Source organism: Marmota flaviventris, chromosome 19 (genome assembly GCF_047511675.1).
Source record: "Marmota flaviventris isolate mMarFla1 chromosome 19, mMarFla1.hap1, whole genome shotgun sequence".
NCBI classification, from domain to species: domain Eukaryota; kingdom Metazoa; phylum Chordata; class Mammalia; order Rodentia; family Sciuridae; genus Marmota; species Marmota flaviventris.
This window is the reverse complement of record NC_092516.1, coordinates 21,920,011-21,939,135: the sequence shown is the minus strand read 5'-3', so window position 1 is coordinate 21,939,135 and position 19,125 is coordinate 21,920,011. Positions and strand designations below refer to the sequence as shown.

Here is a 19,125-nt window from a genome sequence, read left to right as displayed (position 1 = left end):
GACAAAGACAAGGATAGTACCTGGAAGACACAGGACTCCTCGGATAGTTGGCTTTGGCTGCAGGAGTCCCCCAAACAGTCAAAGATGCTTCTCTCCTTCCAATCTTCTCTTCTTCACTCAGGGTAGGATTTCATCACAATCTGATGGCCCTCCCCATTTTCTCTCACACAGGTATCTGCCCTTATAAAGTTCTTGAATATTTAATCTTGGTATTGCCTTCTCAAGTACCCACTTCCTGAGAAAGAGACTAGGGACTCTTCGATACCAGCATCTCTCCTCAGCCACCCATATAGAAAGTTCAATGCCATGGATGTACATTAGGAAGAAGGTGCTTGAGAGATCCAGAATGGACAGTGAGTAACTCTGGAGGCTTAGACAGTCAAGACAGGAAAATAAATTGTAGTGTTTGGAGTGTCTTGAAGACATTCCTAGAGAGAGAGTTCCAAGATGTAGGGAGTGTAGGGACCCCAAGAATTCTATAGGGCCCAAGTGTAGGAATACATGGGACAGTGATAGAGGGTGAGCATGGAAAATGACTGGGAACCTCAAATGCAGAGCCAAAGACTTAGGGCTTGATCCTATAGGCAACAGGGAGTTGTTGAAAGTTTTGAGCAACTAAAACATCTGACCACATTTGTAGGTTGTTATTGGAGTCATTTGCTTGTTTTTTGTTTTTGTTTTTGTTTTTATTTTCCAATGCTGGGGATGGAACTTATTTTTTTAGAAAGATCATCTAAAGGCAAAGAGGGCAATTCGAAGGCTACTGTCTAAAAACAGGTCATTTATCTCTTCACACAGATTTAATGAGGAAGCTCGATTATAATAGTTTTTATTAATGGTACTGGATTCTACAACCAAGTAATCCTTTTAACTTTATTGCTTTACTTTCTAGCATGAAAGAACTTCTTAAATTAATCCTCCATGTCTCCCAAAGCCAAGGTCTACAGGCCTCCCTCTGAGAGATACACTCAAATGTATTCCCCCTTTAAGTCTTTCTTATCCCACTCACAATCTCCTTTTACCTTCTCAGTCCCATAATCAGCCCCCATCAAGAAAATCCCCACACAGATTCAGGGGACCCCAGGCTCTGTCTGTTACACAGCAGTAGTGACAGATCCAGCCTGTGAGAGTGAATGATCAGGGCCATCACCTTCCCTTTGGATAAATGGTAGAGCAGCCTCTAATCCTACCTGCTCAAATCCCCAAAGGCCTCTCCCTCCAGCAAACTCACCTTGAGCCTTAATGGTTACTCTGGAGCAGCCTCTGAGATAAAACTAAAAGTGTGAACCAAGAGGTAAGTAGTGAGAGGTCTATTCTGTAAACCCTAGTGGGAATCTTTTATTTTCCACAAGCAGCAGGGCCCAAAGAGGGTTTAGCATCAGGTTTTTTCTCTTGGTGGGCAACCTGGGGGATTTCCTTGGTGTCTAAAACATTCCAGAAGCAAAGGGAAATAAGTTGAAGTTTGATTTATTTACCCACCAAGGATCTGGCAGTTTTTAAATGTCTGTAGAATGGAGGAATATATTTTGGACTTATGACTTGATCTAACTAGTGGCTGTCTAAAGAGGCAGGGTGTGCTTCTAAGTGTGATCCCACTGTGACCAGCAGCATCAGGATCCCCAGTGAACTTATTAAAAGTGATCATTTCTTGTTGCCTCAGACCTACTGCATCAGAAAATCAACTATCTATGTTTTATCTAGTCACTACTCCATGATTTGAAAAAGACCATCTGAAACAAGCACTAAGTAAAAGGTCTTCAGGTTTGGGGAGTCTAGAGCTCCTGCCCCAGGGCCTTACAGAGGAGTGGGATGTGAGGCTCCAGGAACCCCTTCTACAGATTTCTCAAACTTCTCACCTCAATCTTCACCAAATCTAACCCGCATTCCCTCTTCTCCCTCAACCTCAGTTTCTTCCTGGAACTCTGGGCCTCCTGGTCCCCAGAGAAAGATTACCTAACTGACCTGACTCTGGATCTCCCTTCCTTATGGGTCCCATTCACAAGGACACCCTAATCTCTCAGTTGTTCCCATTTATGCCAACTCCCATACTTTTCAGAACTTTTGGAGACACCCCAGTATCCAGCCCCTCTGCCCTGTCTTCAGCCCTGGCCACCCGCCCCCCACCCAAGTCCCTCCAGGCCTGACAAAGGAGACTAAGCCTCCTATGGTCAGGACCCCAGCACCCCTCTCCCACCCAGACAGGTGGCTCAGGCCTCCTCCCCATCAGGCCCCACAAGCAGTAGCGGCTGGGCGTTCTTGCCCTTGTCATGCCAGCACACGTCAAAGAAGGGATACACCGGCCCAGGCAGGCGCTCGTGGAAGGCAAAGAGCAGCTCCAGCGCGTCGGAATTACTAGCATCATAGAAAGAGAGGACACCATCACAGAAGCTTAGGTAGAGGCCCACCCGTGAAGGCCGCCTGTCAGAGTTTCGCAGAGCACGTGGCTCCTTGGCCTCCACGTGCGCCTCCAGGATCTTGCCATCGCGCAGCCCCAGCAGCCAAAGGCCCTGTGAGGGTACTGCGTGCAGTCGGCCACGTCGGGTGGCATCCGCTGCCATCACGCCGAGAGCCCAGCGAGGCTTGTCGCCCACCTCTACCTCCCAGTAGTGCTCGCCATCGGAGAGCAGCTGGTGAGCCACCACCGCCACGGCCTTGTCGAACTGGCGAGTATCCTCGCCCGCTGGCGGCGCTTTCTGCTCGGAGCATTCCACACGGCGGCCGGAGGGAGACACCACCAGACTGGGGTGCGCTGAGCTTGGGTCAAAAGTCAGCTCCTCCAGCGCTGCCAGAGAGACAGTAGTCAGGCCCTTGCCTCCTTGAGCCTCCTCTCTACCAGCGTAGGGCCAGCTTGTTTCCTCTAATCCTCTCAATATTTCTGGATGTGGGCCCCTCTCTGCTTTCTAGCTAGGGCCAAAAACACACCACTGAACTTCAGTTTGCTCAGCTGTAAAAGGAGGCCGTGATTACCTCTCTAGGTGGTGGGGAGCAAGACTAAGTTGATATAAGGAATACCACTGACTATCTGAGTGAGGCCCAGGGTCACAGAGCAAGAAATAGGGTCTCCAGCAGCATCAAGCACACATTCTAGCTTGACCTATCCTCTGGGCCATAGTTGTCTCTTAAATATGCTGGGGACACCTCCAATCCACCCCAACCCCCAGAGGCAGTAAGGGCAGCACCAGGCATAAGTGTTTGTATGGAGCTCTGTAACCTACAGCACTCAGAGGTGCTCTAGCTCATTGGAATGGAGGCTGAATTCTTGGACCTCCCCAAATATAGTCCATTAATATCAGTGTCTCACCTAGGCCAGAGTCCTCAAGGTTCCAGGAATTCTGCAGATCCTCAGCCCCCAATTAGCAGAAATCATCAACTCCATACCCAGAGAAGGGCAGGGACTGGCCAAGGATCATACAGGGAATCAATGGTTCAAACCCAGGCCCCAGCCTCCCATCTGCTGCAGCAGCAAAACCCGAGATTAGCTGCATTCTTTCCTTGTCAGAAACCCACTGTCAACCCCATGCCCTTAAAGGTCCTCCTCCAAGTACAAGTTATAGGGCTGCAGAGGTAAAAAGGCAATGGGCACCTTCCAAGCTGGGGTTGGCAGGCCTCTCTACATGTGGCTGGGGTCTGCTATCAACACCCGCACCCCATTACACAAACCCTGAGTCAGCCCCTCCCAGTACCTGGCATCAGAGCCCGGAACATCTTCTTCCACACCTGAAACTTGAAGTCATCTGAGATCACAGGCAGTTGGATATCCAGACGTGCAGGTGGTGGTGACTCTGACAGGATTTTCTGCAGTCTGGAGGTGGAGAGATGAGAGAGAAGTGATTGTGTGCAAGAAGAGTAAGAGAAAGTGCCCAAGGACAGAAAGACAGAGGCTATGGGAGAGGAAGCTCCAGGATCTCCCCACATCACACTCCTGCTTAAAACTCTTCTACTGAAGTTTCACTTTGGGAATGTAAAAAAAAAAAAAGAAAGAAAAAAAATCCTGGAAATGGATGGAGATAGTTGTTGCACAACATGAATATACTTAATGCCACTGAACAAAAACTGTGCATTTAAAATGGCCAAATTTGTGTTATATACATTCAACCACAATATGGGGGCAGGGGACCTTCTGTTGAAACAAAGTCCAAGCTTCTCATCCCTTTCAGTTCTTGCACTTGCTTTTCACTCTGTCCCCCACTGGCCACCCCTTTCCCTCTCCAGCAGCATCAAGCACACAATGATGCCTCTGTCCCTGCCCATGTCTACCCTAAAGTCCTCAAGAATAAGGACCAGGTCTGGTTCATGTCTATGTTCAATACAAAGTTCAGGGACACAGTAGTGGGTGAATAGGGGTTTGCAGATTTATTGTGAGTAGAGGGTAAGCCATCTAGTGACCCTAGAAGACTAGTACAAGTTGGGCTAAGGAGTAGAGCCAAGTTGATCTCACCTGCTGGTCACCAGGCAGTATTTCTGGAAAGAGAGAGAAAAAAAAAAATAATGGAAGTAAAGCACACAGGAAGGACTCCAGGGATTTCTGAGGATGGGATAGACAAACACAAATGCTGAGTATAAGATCAGGAAAAATCAGAGAAATTAAGATACACACGCTCAAGGCCATCCCAGTCTTTTACCTTTATGTAAATTTAAAAAAAAAAAAAAGTGCCCCCTCACCAAGAAACTTGAATTTACCTGTTAAATATTTACACTAATAATGAATAAATAAATAATTATTATTTTTAGTAAAAAAAAAGAAAGAAAGAAAATTGTACTAATTATGCAAACCTATAATGTCTGTGATATGGATGGTACCCACTTAAAGATAGTATTCTTCTGCACTGTCCAGCCTAAACACAGTCCTGAAGCCTACTCCCTGAATATGTGACCCTGGTTCATCCCTGACCCTCTCTGGGCCTCAGGGTCCCCATTTGACAATGGGATGAAGCCTGAGCCAGGGGACTTGGGAGAGGAAGTCATTCAATGCTCACCATGAGAAATTCAGTCTGTGGCTTGTCAGCTACCTCCTCCAGCACCTTCTCCATCTGCCGCAGCTGCTCCAGGTAAGAGTTCAAACCTGCCAGCTCCCGCCGCAAAGCAACTCCTGCCTCACCCCGAACTTTTTCTGCCTCACGGTCTAAAGAACCCTCCAGCGCAGCCAGGAACACCCGCATCTTGCCCAGCTGCTCCCCAACAGCACTCCGGAACTGACGCACTGTCTCCTGGGGGAAATGGGAGAGAAGCAAAAGTATTTGGCTGGGAACTCCCAGCCTGGACCACCAGCAGGCTCTGCCATGCTAGCCCCTCACCTCCACCTCCATCAACTGATGCTCCAGCACAGCCACACTCTTCTCCTTGCGCATACAGGCCTCCTGCAGCTGCAGCTTCTGCTGTGGGAGTTGTGTCTGGGAAGCAGGGCAAAAGAGGGAATTTGTGCTGCCCACTCCAAACCCACACCTTCCCCCTAAACTCATCCTCTGTAGCTCAACCTCAAAGCCAGCTCTACTTCCAGCCACATCCTCAACCCCAAACACATTTGCATGCCTTAAGGCCATGGTCAGTCAATTTTGTTAACTCATCTCTGGCCTTAGCTTCCACTGACCCTACCCTCTCATAGGTCTTTGCCAGAATCATAAACACAAATGCTGTTTGGACTCCCCCCTTCCACCCCCAGTCAGGGAAGTACAGTACTTGGCACATAACTGGCTTTCAGGATGAATAAAGGATGTGGAAAAGAAGAAATGTAATCTCTCCCTATTCCTGACTTCACACCTTACTTAAAAGCAGAACATCAGCCTAATTTCCAGCCAGGCTTCCTGCACACTCTGGGCTCTGGGAGCAGGCAATTTAATACATAAGATCCCTGCATGGACCAAGTAAACACAGCTGGATCCTACCCAAGACCTGTTAGTTTGTGAAATGAGAGTATAGGGAAACTCCTAATTGCTCCTGCCAAAGCCACTTCTTGCTGCAAGGTCCTAGAATCACCCATGCCTTACTGCCTACATGGCTTCCAACCTCGATTTTTTTCCTCTGCAGAATGGGAGCAGCCATGCCCACCTCAACAAATTGGAACCTTCTATTCTCTCAGGGGGAACCTGGGGGCCCATTAGGTGTTTGCGGAGTCCCCGCCCAGCAGGAGCCAGCCTCCTCCTGGGCTGGCTGCCAGATCAGTCTCCTCCCTAAGACGTCCTCTCAGGCGTCGTCCCCGACTGGTGCGGGACAGACAAGTCTGGAGGCTCAAGGAGCTGGCTTTCGGAGGTTCAGAGGTTGCAGAGCTGAGCCATGGGGAAGAAACGCGACGCCATCCTGGAGGCATTGGAGAACCTGACCACGGATGAGCTCAAGAAGTTCAAGCTGAAAGTGGGGGCGGTGCAGCTGCGCGAGGGCTGTCGGAACATCCCGCGGGGGGCGCTCCTGCCGCTCGACTCAGTGGACCTCACCGACAAGCTGGTGGCCTTCTACCGTGAGGACTACGCAGCAGAACTCACCGCAGCCGTGCTGCTGGACATGGGCATGCAGGAAGAGGCGACGAGACTTAAGGGGGTTGCATGAGTCTCCAGCACCGAGGATTCATTCATTCTGTATGAGTCTGGTACCGGGGCACGGGACCCAACCCCTCTTGCTCGCAGGGCTCCAGGTGTCCAGTTCTGCCCCCGAGTCTTCCTGACCCCTCCTCCTTCAGGTTCCCTCTTAAGCTCCCCTTCAGACCTCTGGCCAACCCCTCCCTGTAGTTTAGCGCTGGGCTGATGTGGATCCTGGATGATTGGGTCCCTGGAGCCCTTCGAGGTTCCTGGGTCGCCTAACACCCTGTTCCATTTAATGGGTTTTGTTCTATCTTCACAGATAAAAGATGGGCGAGTTTGGGAGTTCTGGAGTCATCAGCAGAGGTGAGAGCATGGACTGGGCAGGCCCCTGGGAGGAGGCTCCTGCCATGGGCTAGGAGACCACCAACCAGGACTGGGCTGACTGCAGAAAAGCAGAAGCGGGAGGGGCTGTTAGGCTACTCCCCTGGGGAAGTCTATAGGCCTCAAATACCAGCATAAAAATGGTTATCTACCCCCTCTAGGAGACTGGGGGCTAAGAAGAGGAGCAACAAAATGCTGATGAAGCACCCACCCCCACCCCGGCCCACGCATACACAACAGTAGGGGAAGACAATGACTTGTCTCCTCAGCAGAGATCAATCTAGGAATCCGCCCTTGCCTCCAGACTCCGCTTCCCCCAAACCTGCACCTGTCGTTTATAACCCAATAAATACTTCAAGACAGACCTTCCTGGACCTTTGGATCTTCTTGGCAGCTACATGCATGTGATTTGCATTCGTATAATATGCGCAAGCTAATGTGTGCCATTGTCTCCATTCGTCAATGTTTGTATCTTTCCTGGGTGCCCATGAGGTTTGCAAAACTTGGGGCACATACAACTATGCGTGAGCTGTCGAGGTATTAAGGACTTATAGCTCCTCCAGAAAAGCAACCTGGACTATGCTCTTAAGTGCCACCCTAGGCCTGCACACTGAGGTGCAGGACTAGGCATGCCTTGCCCTTCCTGCCTCCCTTTCTCCCTTTCGGTTAGGCCCCATGTGGTGACTCTCAGGCATGTGGGTTTCGCAGCTTAAGTTCGTGTTGGGTGCATGGGCCTCAGCCAAGCAGCTGTGCACTACAGGAGAGCATGTGCCCCGCCTCCTGGCCATGCCTCAAATCTCAATCCTCTAGTCTTATGGGATCCCACGCCACACTTACTTGCCAGCCTGACAGGACCACCCGGGTCATCCAATCACACATGGGCCATCAGGTTTAGCCCTCAGTTCAGCAGACTCCGCCCCCACAATTCTAGGTTACTCCTGGGACTGCCACTGGGAAATCTAGTTGAGCAGCGCTGCTCCCAGCCCGCCCCCCTACACTGGCCACCTTGACCCATCCGCTTCCCCTAGCAATTCCAGGAGCCCAGGGACCTCTGAAGTCAGATTCAAATCAATGCAGCAACTTCCTGATCCTTCAGGTCCCATGCTATCCAACAACGCCATCCCACCCGGAACCCTGCAGGGTCCAGCACCTTGAGGCGCGCATGGGCCTCAGCCGCAGGCAGCAGGCGGTGGCCGCGGTGTGAACCAAGAGAGGCACAAACACCGCACACTAGTGCTCTGTCCTGCTCGCAGTAGATGCTCAGAGGATCTAGGTGTTCCTCGCAGTGGCCTTGTGGCACCTGTGCCAGACCTTCCACCAGGCGAGCCAGCTGCAGGTTGGTGTTAAGCGCCTGCGGCCGTGTGGGTGCCTGACAACAGGGGCAAAGCACTGTGCCATCCGCTGCTGGCTCCCCTGCCACACGGCCCAGGCAGGCGCGGCAGAAACTGTGGCCGCACTCAGCGGTCACAGGAGCGTCGAACAGCTGCAGGCACAACGGGCAGGATAGCTCCTGGTGCAGGAGACCTGGTGCAGCAGACATGGGGAACCTGGGAGGAGAAAAGGTGGGTCAGGGAGGCCCAAGGGCCTTGGCTGAGTCCTAGTCTGTGTCAAAGGAAGGAGTTGCAGCCTAAAAAGACCTCACATCCCATACTGGAAGGGACTCTGGTTTGGGCCAAGGGGAAAGAGAACTCAGTTTCAGTCACAAAGGCAAATTCAAACATTTCTTCATTAAAAAATATATCTGCCATCCGTGTATGTATAATATGTCAAAATATACTCTATTGTCAGGTATATCTAAAAATAACACATTTTTAAAAATATTAAACACACACACTCACTCACATATCAGTACCCTTAACAACCCCAGTTCCTAAACACAAAGTCAGGCTCCAAACAGTCTTGCCCACTATTCTTGCCCATCCTGGCCCCAGGCATCAGCCTCTAACTCAGGCCTGGTCAACCCCCAGCCCCAAATCCTCTAGAAATTCACCCCTAACCCTCCTCTCACTCATTTCTTGGATTCCCCAGCCCACCCCTCCCCCATATTTCCAGGCCCACAGGACTCACAGGTCTGGTTGGAGATCTTAGAACAAAAGAGACTCCCAGGAGGACCAGTAAGGGTCAACCCTACTGTAGGAGAGTCAGATACACAACAGGAAGACTCAAAGCAAGGACAGGGATCTTACAGGGGCAGCTGGCAGTGGACACCACAGATGATGGGCACATAGTGAACAGAAGTCAGACCCTCCCAGATTAAGCCATGGCCCCAGGACTATATTTAGCTGTCCTGCCCATCCCCTCCCATCACTTCTGGAAACTGTTCTAAAAGTGAGGGCTTAGTCGTCAGCAGGCAGGCATCTCATATCAGGCCACCTGTCCTGGCCCATCAGCTGCTCTCTCCCCAGCCCAGACTGGAGACAGAGCCTTCTACACCACAGAAAAGCCAGAAAACTGGGAGAGCTCTCCCCTTCTTCATGTCCACCTCCACACCCTATGGATTCCTTCCTCCTTGCCTATAACCCCTCCCCAGTTTGCCACACACTCATTTCCCAAGTTTACAGCTCATCAAGTCACAATGATGTTATTATCTTGCAGGAGGGCTTGAAACCCTGAAACAGTTTCTTCTGAGCTAAGGGAAAAGGATTTCTTCCCTAGTGCCAGCACAAGCCCTGAAACAAAGTGGGCTCCCCTAAATGCTTGGAGATTGGAAGTTAAACAGATGAATAAATGAATGGACTGAATCCAGAGCCTGAAGCCCACAACTCAATTCTTCCTTGGGAGCCTCAGGCCTTCCTGTAAGCTTATCTTTCAAGTTTCAGTTTAAATTTCATTCAGAATAAAAAACCAAAGTCCTCCTGAGGCCTACAAAGCCCTACCCCATTTGACCCCTTTCATTGCTCTGATCTGTTTCTCAACTCTCCCTCCCCCTTATTCTTCAGGGACTTTGCACTTGCCACTCCTTGACTGGAAGACTCTCAAACCCAGATATTACAAGACTTCTTCCTTTTCCTCTCAGATCTGTACTCAATGTCACATTTTCCTTTAGACCATTTTTTTTTTTTAAGACAGCATCACACTAAGTAGGCTAGGCTGAGCTCAAACTCAGTATCCTCCTGCCTCAACCTCCCAAGTAGCTTGAACTATAGGACATAGTACCATACTACCACACCCAGCAACTCCCTGATTTTATAACTCTTATCTCCCCAACACCTCTCCTGCTTATTTTTCTCCATAGCATTTATCTCCATCTGACATGCAATGCATTTTACTTGTTCGTTGGTTTACTGTCTGTCTTCTCCTATTAGAATATAAATTTTGTTCAATGCTTGACTCCAGCTTAAAATGATGTGTCCCACCGTAGGGGCTCAATGAATACTCAAAGAATGTAATAAACACAGACTCAGACTCAGTCCCTCTCATCTGGCCTCAGTCTCAGCTTTGCTCAGCCTTTACCCAGTTTTGCTCATTCCTACCTTGAACTCTCTCTGTCCCTCTCAGTCTGAGTTTCTGTTTCAGTCTCTTAATCTCTCCCCTTTGGACTCTCTCTTTGCCTCTCTTTTGGGTTTTTAATATTCAGTACCTTAAATGTGCACATGAGATATTCTGAATCAATTGTCAGATTTTTATTAAATAACTCACAGTAAATGCTCTGGACCACCTTGGCCCTAGGATGATGTGATTTAAAAGCCAGGTCATTTAACCTATGTAAGTAACCAGACTCCCCAATGGTAAGCAACAAGAAAACACTATTTTCTTTGCTTAAAAAGGGGAAGGAAGCAGGCACAGTGTGCACGCCTGTAACCCAAGCAGCTCAGGAGGCTGAGGTAAGAGGATCATGAGTTCAAAGCCAGTCTCAGCAATTTAGCAAGACCCTAAGCAACTAAGTGAGACCCTGCCTCTAAAAAATAAAAAGGGCTGAGGATGTGGCTCAGAAGTTAAGCACATGGACTCAATGTCTGGTACCAAAAAAAAAAAAAGAGGAGGAAGCAGTTGTCACCCTCCTCTGCTTGAATATTTCCCCCCTACTCCAACATTTTAGTAGGTACATAAAATCTCACCAGGAATCAGATAGCCCCTTGCATGTCTTAGCTTTTACGACTAGTCCCAGGACTTGTCTCCAAGTTTGAGAATTCATTCCTTTTTGCATGTTCCATGCTGACAGTACAAGCTCACACTGACCTGCTTTAAAAAATAGCTACACTTGGCTTCTTGGCATCTTGGAGGCTGAACCTAGAGACATTGCTCAGGCTGTAACCATTTGGTCCTCTCAGGAAGGAAAACACTTTATTCTTTATTCTTTTGCATAAAGAGCAACTACCTAAGGCTGGGATTATGGCTCAGAGATAGAGCACTCGCCTAACATGCATGAGGTACTAGGTTCAATCCTCAGCACCACATAAAGTATTGTGTCCACCTATAACTAAAAAATAAATATTAACTTAAAAAAGAACGATTACCTATACAAATAACTATAGATCTAATTCTGTTAGCAGGGAAGTCTCAGGAAGAGTAGTATTCTTTACTGGGATATTGAGAAATAGAGGTAAGTCTTATTTCCCCAGTTCTTTTTGTCTCTGAGTCTGATTTCTTCTCTGCCGTTTTTTGTTTTTTGTTTTTTTAAAGAAAGAGTGAGAGAGACAGAGAGAGAGAATTTTAATATTTATTTTTTAGTTTTCAGTGGACACAACATCTTTGTTTGTATGTGGTGCTGAGGATCGAACCTGGGCCACACGCATGCCAGGCAAGCGTGCTACCGCTTGAGCCACATCCCCAGCCCCTTCTCTGCCGTTTCTGACAGCTCAGACATGGCCTTGAGTAAGTAACAGGAAGGGTGTGGGGACTGTGGTGTATTTGGAGGTGGTCTCTGAAACTACAAGTCACTTCACTTAGGCTCAAAATCCACCATCCAGAATTTAGATTACATTTGAAATTTCCATCAGTTCCAAGTAGGACTTGACCCTCTCATCCACAAGAGTGGGTATCCAGGGTTGGGGTTGTAGCTCAGCAGTGGAGCACTTGCCTGGAACGTTTGAGGCCTTAGATTCAAACCTCAGCACCACACAGAAAATATAAATAAAACAAAGGTATTCTGTCCATCTACAACTAAAAATATATTTTTTTTAAAAATGGGTATCCAGGACTGAGAGGTGACATCAACTCAATCCTTCTCGGCAGATGAATCTGGCCTCTATCCCATGAAAGGGACATTTGACTATCTTAGGCAGGTGGCAAGACAAAAGTGGTGCAAGAAGCCATATCTAGGGAAAGATTGGCTCAAAGACTTTGTGGGAGGTCTGGCCCTGGCACAATTCTTTTTTTTTTTTTTTTTTTAATATTTTATTAGTTGTTGCTGGACCTTTATTTATTTATATGTGGTGCTGAGAATCAAACCCAGTGCTTCACACATGATAGGCAAGTGCTCTACCATTGAGCCACAATCCCAGCCCCCACACTTCACAATTCTTAACTCATTTAAGTTTCATAACCCTATCACTATTTCTCTTATAGAGAAGCCTTAACAAAGAGATAAAGTAGCTCGCCCCATGTTCTGGCAATCTGTGGTCCATCTGGCCCCAGAAGGCATAGTCTCACTTCAGCAATTCAATAGTTACTTTATTGAGTAAGGATAACACATCCAGGCATCTTACCTCCACCAATCATTCTGGCTCTTGTCCAGGGGGGCAAGGGTAAACCTGAGCTGAGACCTGGAGATTCTTGCCTACCTAGGGTCAAAGCTCAGAGGCTTGAGCCTCTGAGGCTCAGAAAGGGGTGTGGATGGGTGGGTATTAAAGGAGAAGGGTATACTGTGGATTCCCAGAAAGTCAAATGCTCCCATTCCTACCTTCCCAGGTAGAAACCATGGTGGCAGTCTTCAGAAACCAGCAGGCTTTGTCTTGATCTCCCTGGGGGACACAGGCAAGTCACTGCCCTTCTCAGAGCACTGATTTCCCTATGGGTTGGTGAGGTGAACACATCATTGACATAGCCCCAGAGAGAAGGGACTTAACTTTCCTAAGTCACACAGCTAGGAGACAGAGGATATGGGATTCAAATCTGAGATCCCTCAACTTCCTGCTTTTCCCATTATTCCTTATTTTCTAAATGTTTTGTAAGTTCTAGAGCATTTTTAAAATAGAAAGTTATACCATTACTATTAATGTTATCAAACATATTTCCTGTACACATAAGCTCTGCAAGCAATTTGTCAGTTTTTGAAGGCAGGGAATGGGACTCTGGGAATCTTGGTTGCAATTTGGGACTAGGAGATAGAAGGACATGTGTTTAACCATTTCATCACTCACTAGCAGGGTAGGCTGCCAAAATAATTTCTGAAAACCTGTTTTCCCCACAGTAAAGTAGAAATAAATACACATATCTCATGGGACTAAGAACTAAATGAGATTATGCATGTTAAGTGCTTAGCACAGTACCTATAAAACAATAAGAGTCAAGACATGGAAGTTCAATAAGACAGTGAAAAAAAGATTCTTCATAAACTTTGTTTCCTTCTGGGTTCACAATGGCAGTATGCTCATTAACCTGCCCAAGGTATCACTTGTATTCACTGAGCTTCAGTCAAAAACTGCTTGTAGGAATGAGGATTCCAGCTCTGAATCACTGCATTTCCCTTGTCTCTTATGTCCCTAACCAAAGTGCTAACACTCTGAGAAGACGTCAGTTAACAATAGCAGCCAGGAGATTGAGGGGCTTAGTCTGAATATGTGTGTAACTAGGATAACACTGGTTGGATGCCACATGGGCTCAACAGGAGTGGTCCTGGATAGTGTTACCCAGAAACAAAAGAAAGGGACATAGTATCACCCCACCATAACCTACATGCTCACCTCCCTTACCATCAGAAAGTTGGGAATGAGGAGTAGTCCACTGATTGTTCTAAGCATCACACACATACACACTTCCTCTCACACTCCCCTCAGTGCATGTTCCTGCAGCACCAAAGTTTAAGTTGAACACATTACATTGGTTTTACTGGAAGCAAAGTCCTCCCCATCCAAACACAGGTTCAAGAGAAAACAGGTTTAGCCAAGTGCAGTGGCCTATACCTATAATCCCAGCAGTTTGGGAGACTGAGGCAGGAGTCCCGCAAGTTCAAAGTCAGACTCAGCAACTTAGCAACACCCTGTCTGAAAATTTAAAATATAAAGAGTTAGAAATGCAGCTAATGGCAAAGCACCCCTGGCTTCAATCCCTGTACAGAAAGAGAAGGGGTGGGGCAATAGAAAGGAAGGGAGGGAAAGAAAGAAAAGAAAGAAATGCGTGTGAAGGATCACATCCTAAAGAAGAGCACAAATAATTTTTTTCTTAGAAAAGGTGATTACTGATAAATGTCACAGGAACTCGCCAGGTGGTACATGTGGCCCAAAGGCCAGCAAGGTGAAGATATGCCTGAGAAGATTAGCAATGGTTGTTGAAGGTCAACACAAGTGGCTTGGCCTTGATTCTGAGAGCTCTAGAGAGAAGGGACAGGGCCATATACATGGGTTAGAAAGATATATCCTTCTGGCCACAGGGTATAAAAAAAAAAGAGTTGGAGAGTCTAGAAGGACAAATACCAGTGAGGAGCCACAATAAACTGCCATAGGTCAAGGAACATTGGCTGTTACACAAGTGCCACTCATGGTAAGGATAGCTTACCCCAGCCTGTGAGGGACATGCTACAAGGATAGGAAGCAGGGCCCTGCCACCCTGCTTGAATCTCTTGACTATAACATTCTTCAGACACCACAGCTTCATTCACTCCTTCATTCAGCCAGTCTTTACTGATAATCTACTATGTACTGGATACTGTCTTGATGCAGGGGATTCTGCAATGAGCAAGACAGATCACTGAACCTGCACTGAATCTGAAAGAGAGGGAATTGAAACTAAGAACTTTTCAAAGAACCAAACTTTTCTCCCCAATTTCTACAAAAGGAAAAGAGGACCAACAATACCTTTTGCTACTTTTAAAAGCTCTAATTCCCATCTCTTACTACCGCTCCAAAAAAAAAAAAAATAATTGATCGATGCCCAGCAGTGGCAGACTTAGGAGGCTAAGGCTGGAGGATCACAAATTCAAGACTTAGCCATTTAGCAATACCCTGTCTCAAAAATTTTTTGATACTGAGGATTGAACCCAAGGATGCTTTACCACTGAAGTACATCCTTAGCCCTTTTTTTTTAATTTTATTTATATTTTACTTTTATTATTCTTATTTTTGACATCAAGGATTAATCCACTTAAGGAATGAGCCATCCCCAGCCCTCTTTATTCTTTAAGATAAGCTCTAAATTGCTGAGGCTTTGAACTGGTAATCCTCCTACCTCGGCCTCCTGTGTCGCTGGGATTACAGGCATGCATCACCCACCTGGCTCAAAATAAAATTGAGTTAAGGATATAGCTGAGTGGTAAAGTACCCCTGGGTTCAATTGCCAGTACCCTCCCAAAACAGTCTGCATGACTCTAGACTCCCCATAGCAGCCACTGTTGCCCTGTCTTCTTGTCCTGAGAAGGCACCTCCAATAAACATCAGCAAATAAACACCCCCAACAAAAATTTTTTTTAAATCCCTGAACCAGAGTCAACCTTCTAATGAGATGAATATTCAACAAATGAATAAATGCATAATGATGTCAGGTCATTTCACTAAAAATAATTATTCTTCTAACCCACCTAAAATGGGAAAATTAAGGATTCCCAATATTCATTGCTATGGTTCATGTGTTGGAAATTTCAACAATGGAAACTTTAATGTGATTAAGCAGTGGTAGAGCATGTATAGCATGCATGAGACCCTGGGTTTTTATCCCCAGCAACATACACAAACATATAATTGCTGAGAGCTACAAACAAGTGTTATGAACAAGGGTAGGAAGGACTCTAAGCCTGGTATCCCATAGAAAGTAACATTTCACTTGAGGACTAAAGATCCAAGCATTTGTCAGGCAGAGATTTCAAGGTTGAGGGAATAGCACTTGCAAAGACAGAGAGGCAAAGGATCCTGGCACATTTGAAGAACTGAGAGACTGCAGCTTGGAGATGGAGGGAAAATTGGCTGAGACACGTTAGAAAGGTTCACAGGGTCCAGACCAACAGGACCTTTATTAGTCATGTTAAGGGTAAATTAGCCCAGGCACAGTGGCACACTCCTGTAATCCCAGCAGCTTTGGAGGTTGAGACAGAGGATCTTGAGTTCAAAGCCAGCCTCAGCAACGGCAAGGTGCTAAGCAACTCAATGAGACTCTAAATAAAATACAAAATAAGGCTGGAAATGTGGCTCAGTGGTTGAGTGCCCCCAAGTTCAATCCCCAGTACCACCACCCAAAAAAAGAGAGTAAATTAGGGCTGGGGATGTGGCTCAGTGGTAGAGCACTTGCCTGGCATATGTGAGGCACTGGGTTCAATTCTCAGAACCACACAAAAATAAATAAATAAAGGTTTGTCAACAACTAAATATGTATTTTTTTAAACAAGTAAATTAAGGCTGGGGTTGTGGCTCAGTGGTAGAGTGCTTGCCTAGTGCATGTGAAGCACTGGGTTCAATTCTCAGCACATTAAAAATAAATAAAGGTATTATGTCCATCTACAACTAAAAAAAATTTTTTTTAAAGAGTAAAATTAGCTGGGGGATGGGGTTGTGGCTCTACTAATAGTGGAGTGCCTGCCTCTCAAGTGTGAGGCACTGGGTTCAAGGTATTGTGCCCATCTACAACTAAAAATATTTTTTAAAAAAATAAATTAGCTGGGTGCTTTGCATACACTGGAATTGGAACGATAGAGAGAAGATTATCATGTCCCCTGCACGAAGGATGACATGCAAATTCATGAAGTGTTCCATATTTTTAAGAAAATGTGAACTAGCCAGGCATGGTGGAGCACACCTGTAATCCCAGCTACTCAGGTGACTGAGGCAGGATTGCAAGTTCAAGGCCAGCATCAGCCACCAAGTGAGATTCTGAGCAACTTAGCTACACCCTGTCTCAAAATAAAGGGCTGGGGATGTGGTTCAGAGGTGAAATGCCTTGAAGAAGAAGAAGGAAGAAGGAGGAGGGAGGAGGAGGAGGGAGGGCGGAGGGGGAGGGGGAGGGGGGGGAGAAGGAGGAGGAGGAGAAATAATTAAAGGTTCCAAATGTAGCAAAAGCTCCAAAGCCATCCCAATCTTTCACCTGCTCTTCTGGGTCAAGTCCTAGGGGTCCAAAGTAGCTGGTTCTTTACCCACAATTCCCTCAACCAGTAGCTCTAATCATTTCCCTGGAAATTTAACCTCCGGGAGGAAATTCTGGCTCCCCTAGGAAATAAAAAGTTCAGGAAACATCAGACAGCCCAAGCTAGTACATAACTGAGTGTTATTATCTCCATTTTACAGATTATGAAATTCAACTGAGATAAAAGTACACAACTATCATTTTCTTTCATACATTTCTCCCTAAAATGTTAAATTTGGGGGTTTTGGAATTCTAGCTGCTATTATTCTGACACGTACCAGTTAGGTAGCCCACATCTATAATCCTAGCTCTGAAGAAAGCTGAAGCAGGAGGATCACCAGTTAGAGAACAGCGAGGCCAATATGAGACTGTCTCAAAGAAAGTAAAGATAATGACATGTGAGTCAGGATCCTAAAGTTCAGGGAAACATGGAGATTTCAGGGTTCTAGAAATCCAAGATTCTAAACCTCTGTACTACAGTAAATGCAATATGAACAGTATGAACAGTTCCTGTTCTGTAGCGGCTGGTGCAAGCCTGGAGACATATCACTCAATGAGCCCCTCAGCAGCTCATCTTCCAGGCCTCACCTCACTGACCAACTAGAAGATAATATCCTGCATCCCCCATGGAGTATAGAGGATTCACTGGGCAGGAACCAACAGCCACAAATGGTTCTTGCCCAAAGCCAACCAGCAGGGGAAGTGATGGGAGTGGGAGGTGCAAGTCCCAGGTCCTGCCCCTCAGCAGACTTCCTGGTCTGCAGGAGGCAGGCAGGGTGAGAAGCAGCTGCAGCAGCCAGGAACCCCAGAGCCATGGGGCGCGGGAGGGACGCCATCCTGGACGCACTGGAGAACCTGACTGCCGATGAGCTCAAGAAGTTCAAGTTGAAGCTGCTATCAGTCCCACTGCGTGATGGGTATGGGCGCATACCAAGGGGGACGCTGATGCCCATGGATGCAGTGGACCTCACTGACAAGCTCGTTAGCTTCTATCTGGAAGCATATGGCACAGAGCTCACGGCGGCTGTGCTTCGTGACATGGGCATGCAGGAGATGGCAGAGCAGCTGCAGGAGGCCATGCCCAAGGGTAAGTATGCCCAGCCCCTTCATCTACCAATTTCCTCCATCCAGCCAAACATGTTTTGCCCTTCCCACTCTTCTGCTTTCTGTTCCCCCTCCATTACAAAATAAATTCTCCTATGCTAGAAAGGGACCTTCCCATTTAGTGTGGAACTTGGCATTCTGACCCAGGGGGCCCTAAGACTCCCAGATAGGGTGGAAATGGAAGTTCATTTTTTTTCCACAGGTTCTGGATCTGTGCCAGCTGGAATCAAGGGCCCTCCTCAGGTAGCAGCCAAGGCAGGTGAGGCTTCCACACCCTATTTGGAGGGGCGGGGATCTCTAGCTCTACCCCATCACCCCCCCCCCCCCCCCCCCGCAGTTTGTTGTCCCTTTGCCAGAACTAGACTGGGCAAACCGGCCCCCCACCCCCACACACACACACACCTCTGGGAGGGAGCTTGGTCTATCTCACTCCATCTGGAGCCCTGATAAGTTGCCTCCCGGGTATTTTTGAAGGGAATAGGCTCAAGCACCTACCCTGGGTGCTCGCTCATCTGTTCTCTCTCCCATCACAGCACACTTTGTGGACCAACACCGAGCAGCACTCATCAATCGGGTTACAAACGTCGATGGGGTGCTGGACGCCCTGTATGGCAAGGTCCTGACTGAGGAACAATACCAGGCAGTGCGGGCAGAGACCACCAACCCAACAAAGATGAGGAAGCTTTTCAGCTTTGCTCCAGCCTGGAACCTGACGTGCAAGGATCTACTCCTTCAGGCCCTGAGGGATACCCAGCCCTACCTGGTGGCTGACTTGGAGCAGAGCTGAGGCATCTTTCCCATCAACCCATTGCAGCTCCAGCTCCCGCCAAGTCATCCCAAATTTCTTAATTTTTGATACACAATATACAAAAAAAAAAACAAAAAACCAACTTGTAGTTGTGTGGTTTTTTTTTTTTTTTCC

The 19,125-nt window shown here is 47.3% G+C and overlaps 3 protein-coding genes and 1 non-coding gene across 5 annotated transcripts; 3 read left to right on the top strand and 1 right to left on the bottom strand.

Annotated features, from left to right (window-relative positions):
• Positions 1 to 813: 813 nt before the first annotated feature.
• Positions 814 to 15,068, bottom strand: Trim72 (tripartite motif containing 72). Of its 2 annotated transcripts, XM_027948731.2 has the most exons (7): positions 12,736 to 15,068; positions 8,044 to 8,440; positions 5,295 to 5,390; positions 4,977 to 5,207; positions 4,439 to 4,461; positions 3,684 to 3,802; positions 814 to 2,782 (listed from the first exon to the last, which is right to left on the bottom strand). In XM_027948731.2, the coding sequence occupies exons 2-7, from the start codon at positions 8,431 to 8,433 to the stop codon at positions 2,208 to 2,210; spliced, it is 1,434 nt and encodes a 477-aa protein (XP_027804532.1). In that variant the 5' UTR covers positions 8,434 to 8,440; positions 12,736 to 15,068; the 3' UTR covers positions 814 to 2,207. The 2 variants fall into 2 exon arrangements, with proteins under 2 accessions (XP_027804532.1, XP_071461463.1); XM_071605362.1 differs by lacking the exon at positions 12,736 to 15,068 and having other exon boundaries at positions 8,044 to 8,732.
• On the top strand, positions 6,147 to 7,258 carry Pydc1 (pyrin domain containing 1). Its single transcript, XM_027948732.2, has 3 exons — positions 6,147 to 6,569; positions 6,832 to 6,875; positions 7,055 to 7,258. The coding sequence occupies exon 1, from the start codon at positions 6,271 to 6,273 to the stop codon at positions 6,538 to 6,540; it is 270 nt and encodes an 89-aa protein (XP_027804533.1). The 5' UTR covers positions 6,147 to 6,270; the 3' UTR covers positions 6,541 to 6,569; positions 6,832 to 6,875; positions 7,055 to 7,258.
• Positions 15,069 to 16,635: 1,567 nt separating the features above from the next.
• LOC114103189 (U6 spliceosomal RNA) lies at positions 16,636 to 16,738 on the top strand. Its single transcript, XR_003584618.1, has one exon. It is a non-coding gene; the product is annotated as a U6 spliceosomal RNA (small nuclear RNA).
• A 1,108-nt stretch (positions 16,739 to 17,846) lies between these two features.
• On the top strand, positions 17,847 to 19,093 carry Pycard (PYD and CARD domain containing). The gene is made up of 3 exons (XM_027948540.2): positions 17,847 to 18,186; positions 18,406 to 18,462; positions 18,737 to 19,093. Exons 1-3 carry the CDS (start codon positions 17,913 to 17,915, stop codon positions 18,988 to 18,990), a joined length of 585 nt encoding a protein of 194 aa, XP_027804341.1. The 5' UTR covers positions 17,847 to 17,912; the 3' UTR covers positions 18,991 to 19,093.
• Positions 19,094 to 19,125: the final 32 nt, after the last annotated feature.

Excerpts from the sequence above, each read along its gene's own strand:
- Pydc1 (XM_027948732.2), top strand. The coding sequence starts at position 6,271 with ATGGGGAAGAAACGCGACGCCATCCTGGAGGCATTGGAGAACCTGACC.
- Pycard (XM_027948540.2), top strand. The coding sequence starts at position 17,913 with ATGGGGCGCGGGAGGGACGCCATCCTGGACGCACTGGAGAACCTGACT. Across the intron at positions 18,187-18,405 it reads GCAGGAGGCCATGCCCAAGG|GTTCTGGATCTGTGCCAGCT; the intron begins GTAAGTATGCCC and ends TTTTTTCCACAG. Across the intron at positions 18,463-18,736 it reads TCAGGTAGCAGCCAAGGCAG|CACACTTTGTGGACCAACAC; the intron begins GTGAGGCTTCCA and ends CTCCCATCACAG.
- Trim72 (XM_027948731.2), bottom strand. The coding sequence starts at position 8,433 with ATGTCTGCTGCACCAGGTCTCCTGCACCAGGAGCTATCCTGCCCGTTG. Across the intron at positions 5,391-8,043 it reads AGGCCCATGCGCGCCTCAAG|ACACAACTCCCACAGCAGAA; the intron begins GTGCTGGACCCT and ends CCTGCTTCCCAG. Across the intron at positions 5,208-5,294 it reads ATCAGTTGATGGAGGTGGAG|GAGACAGTGCGTCAGTTCCG; the intron begins GTGAGGGGCTAG and ends CATTTCCCCCAG.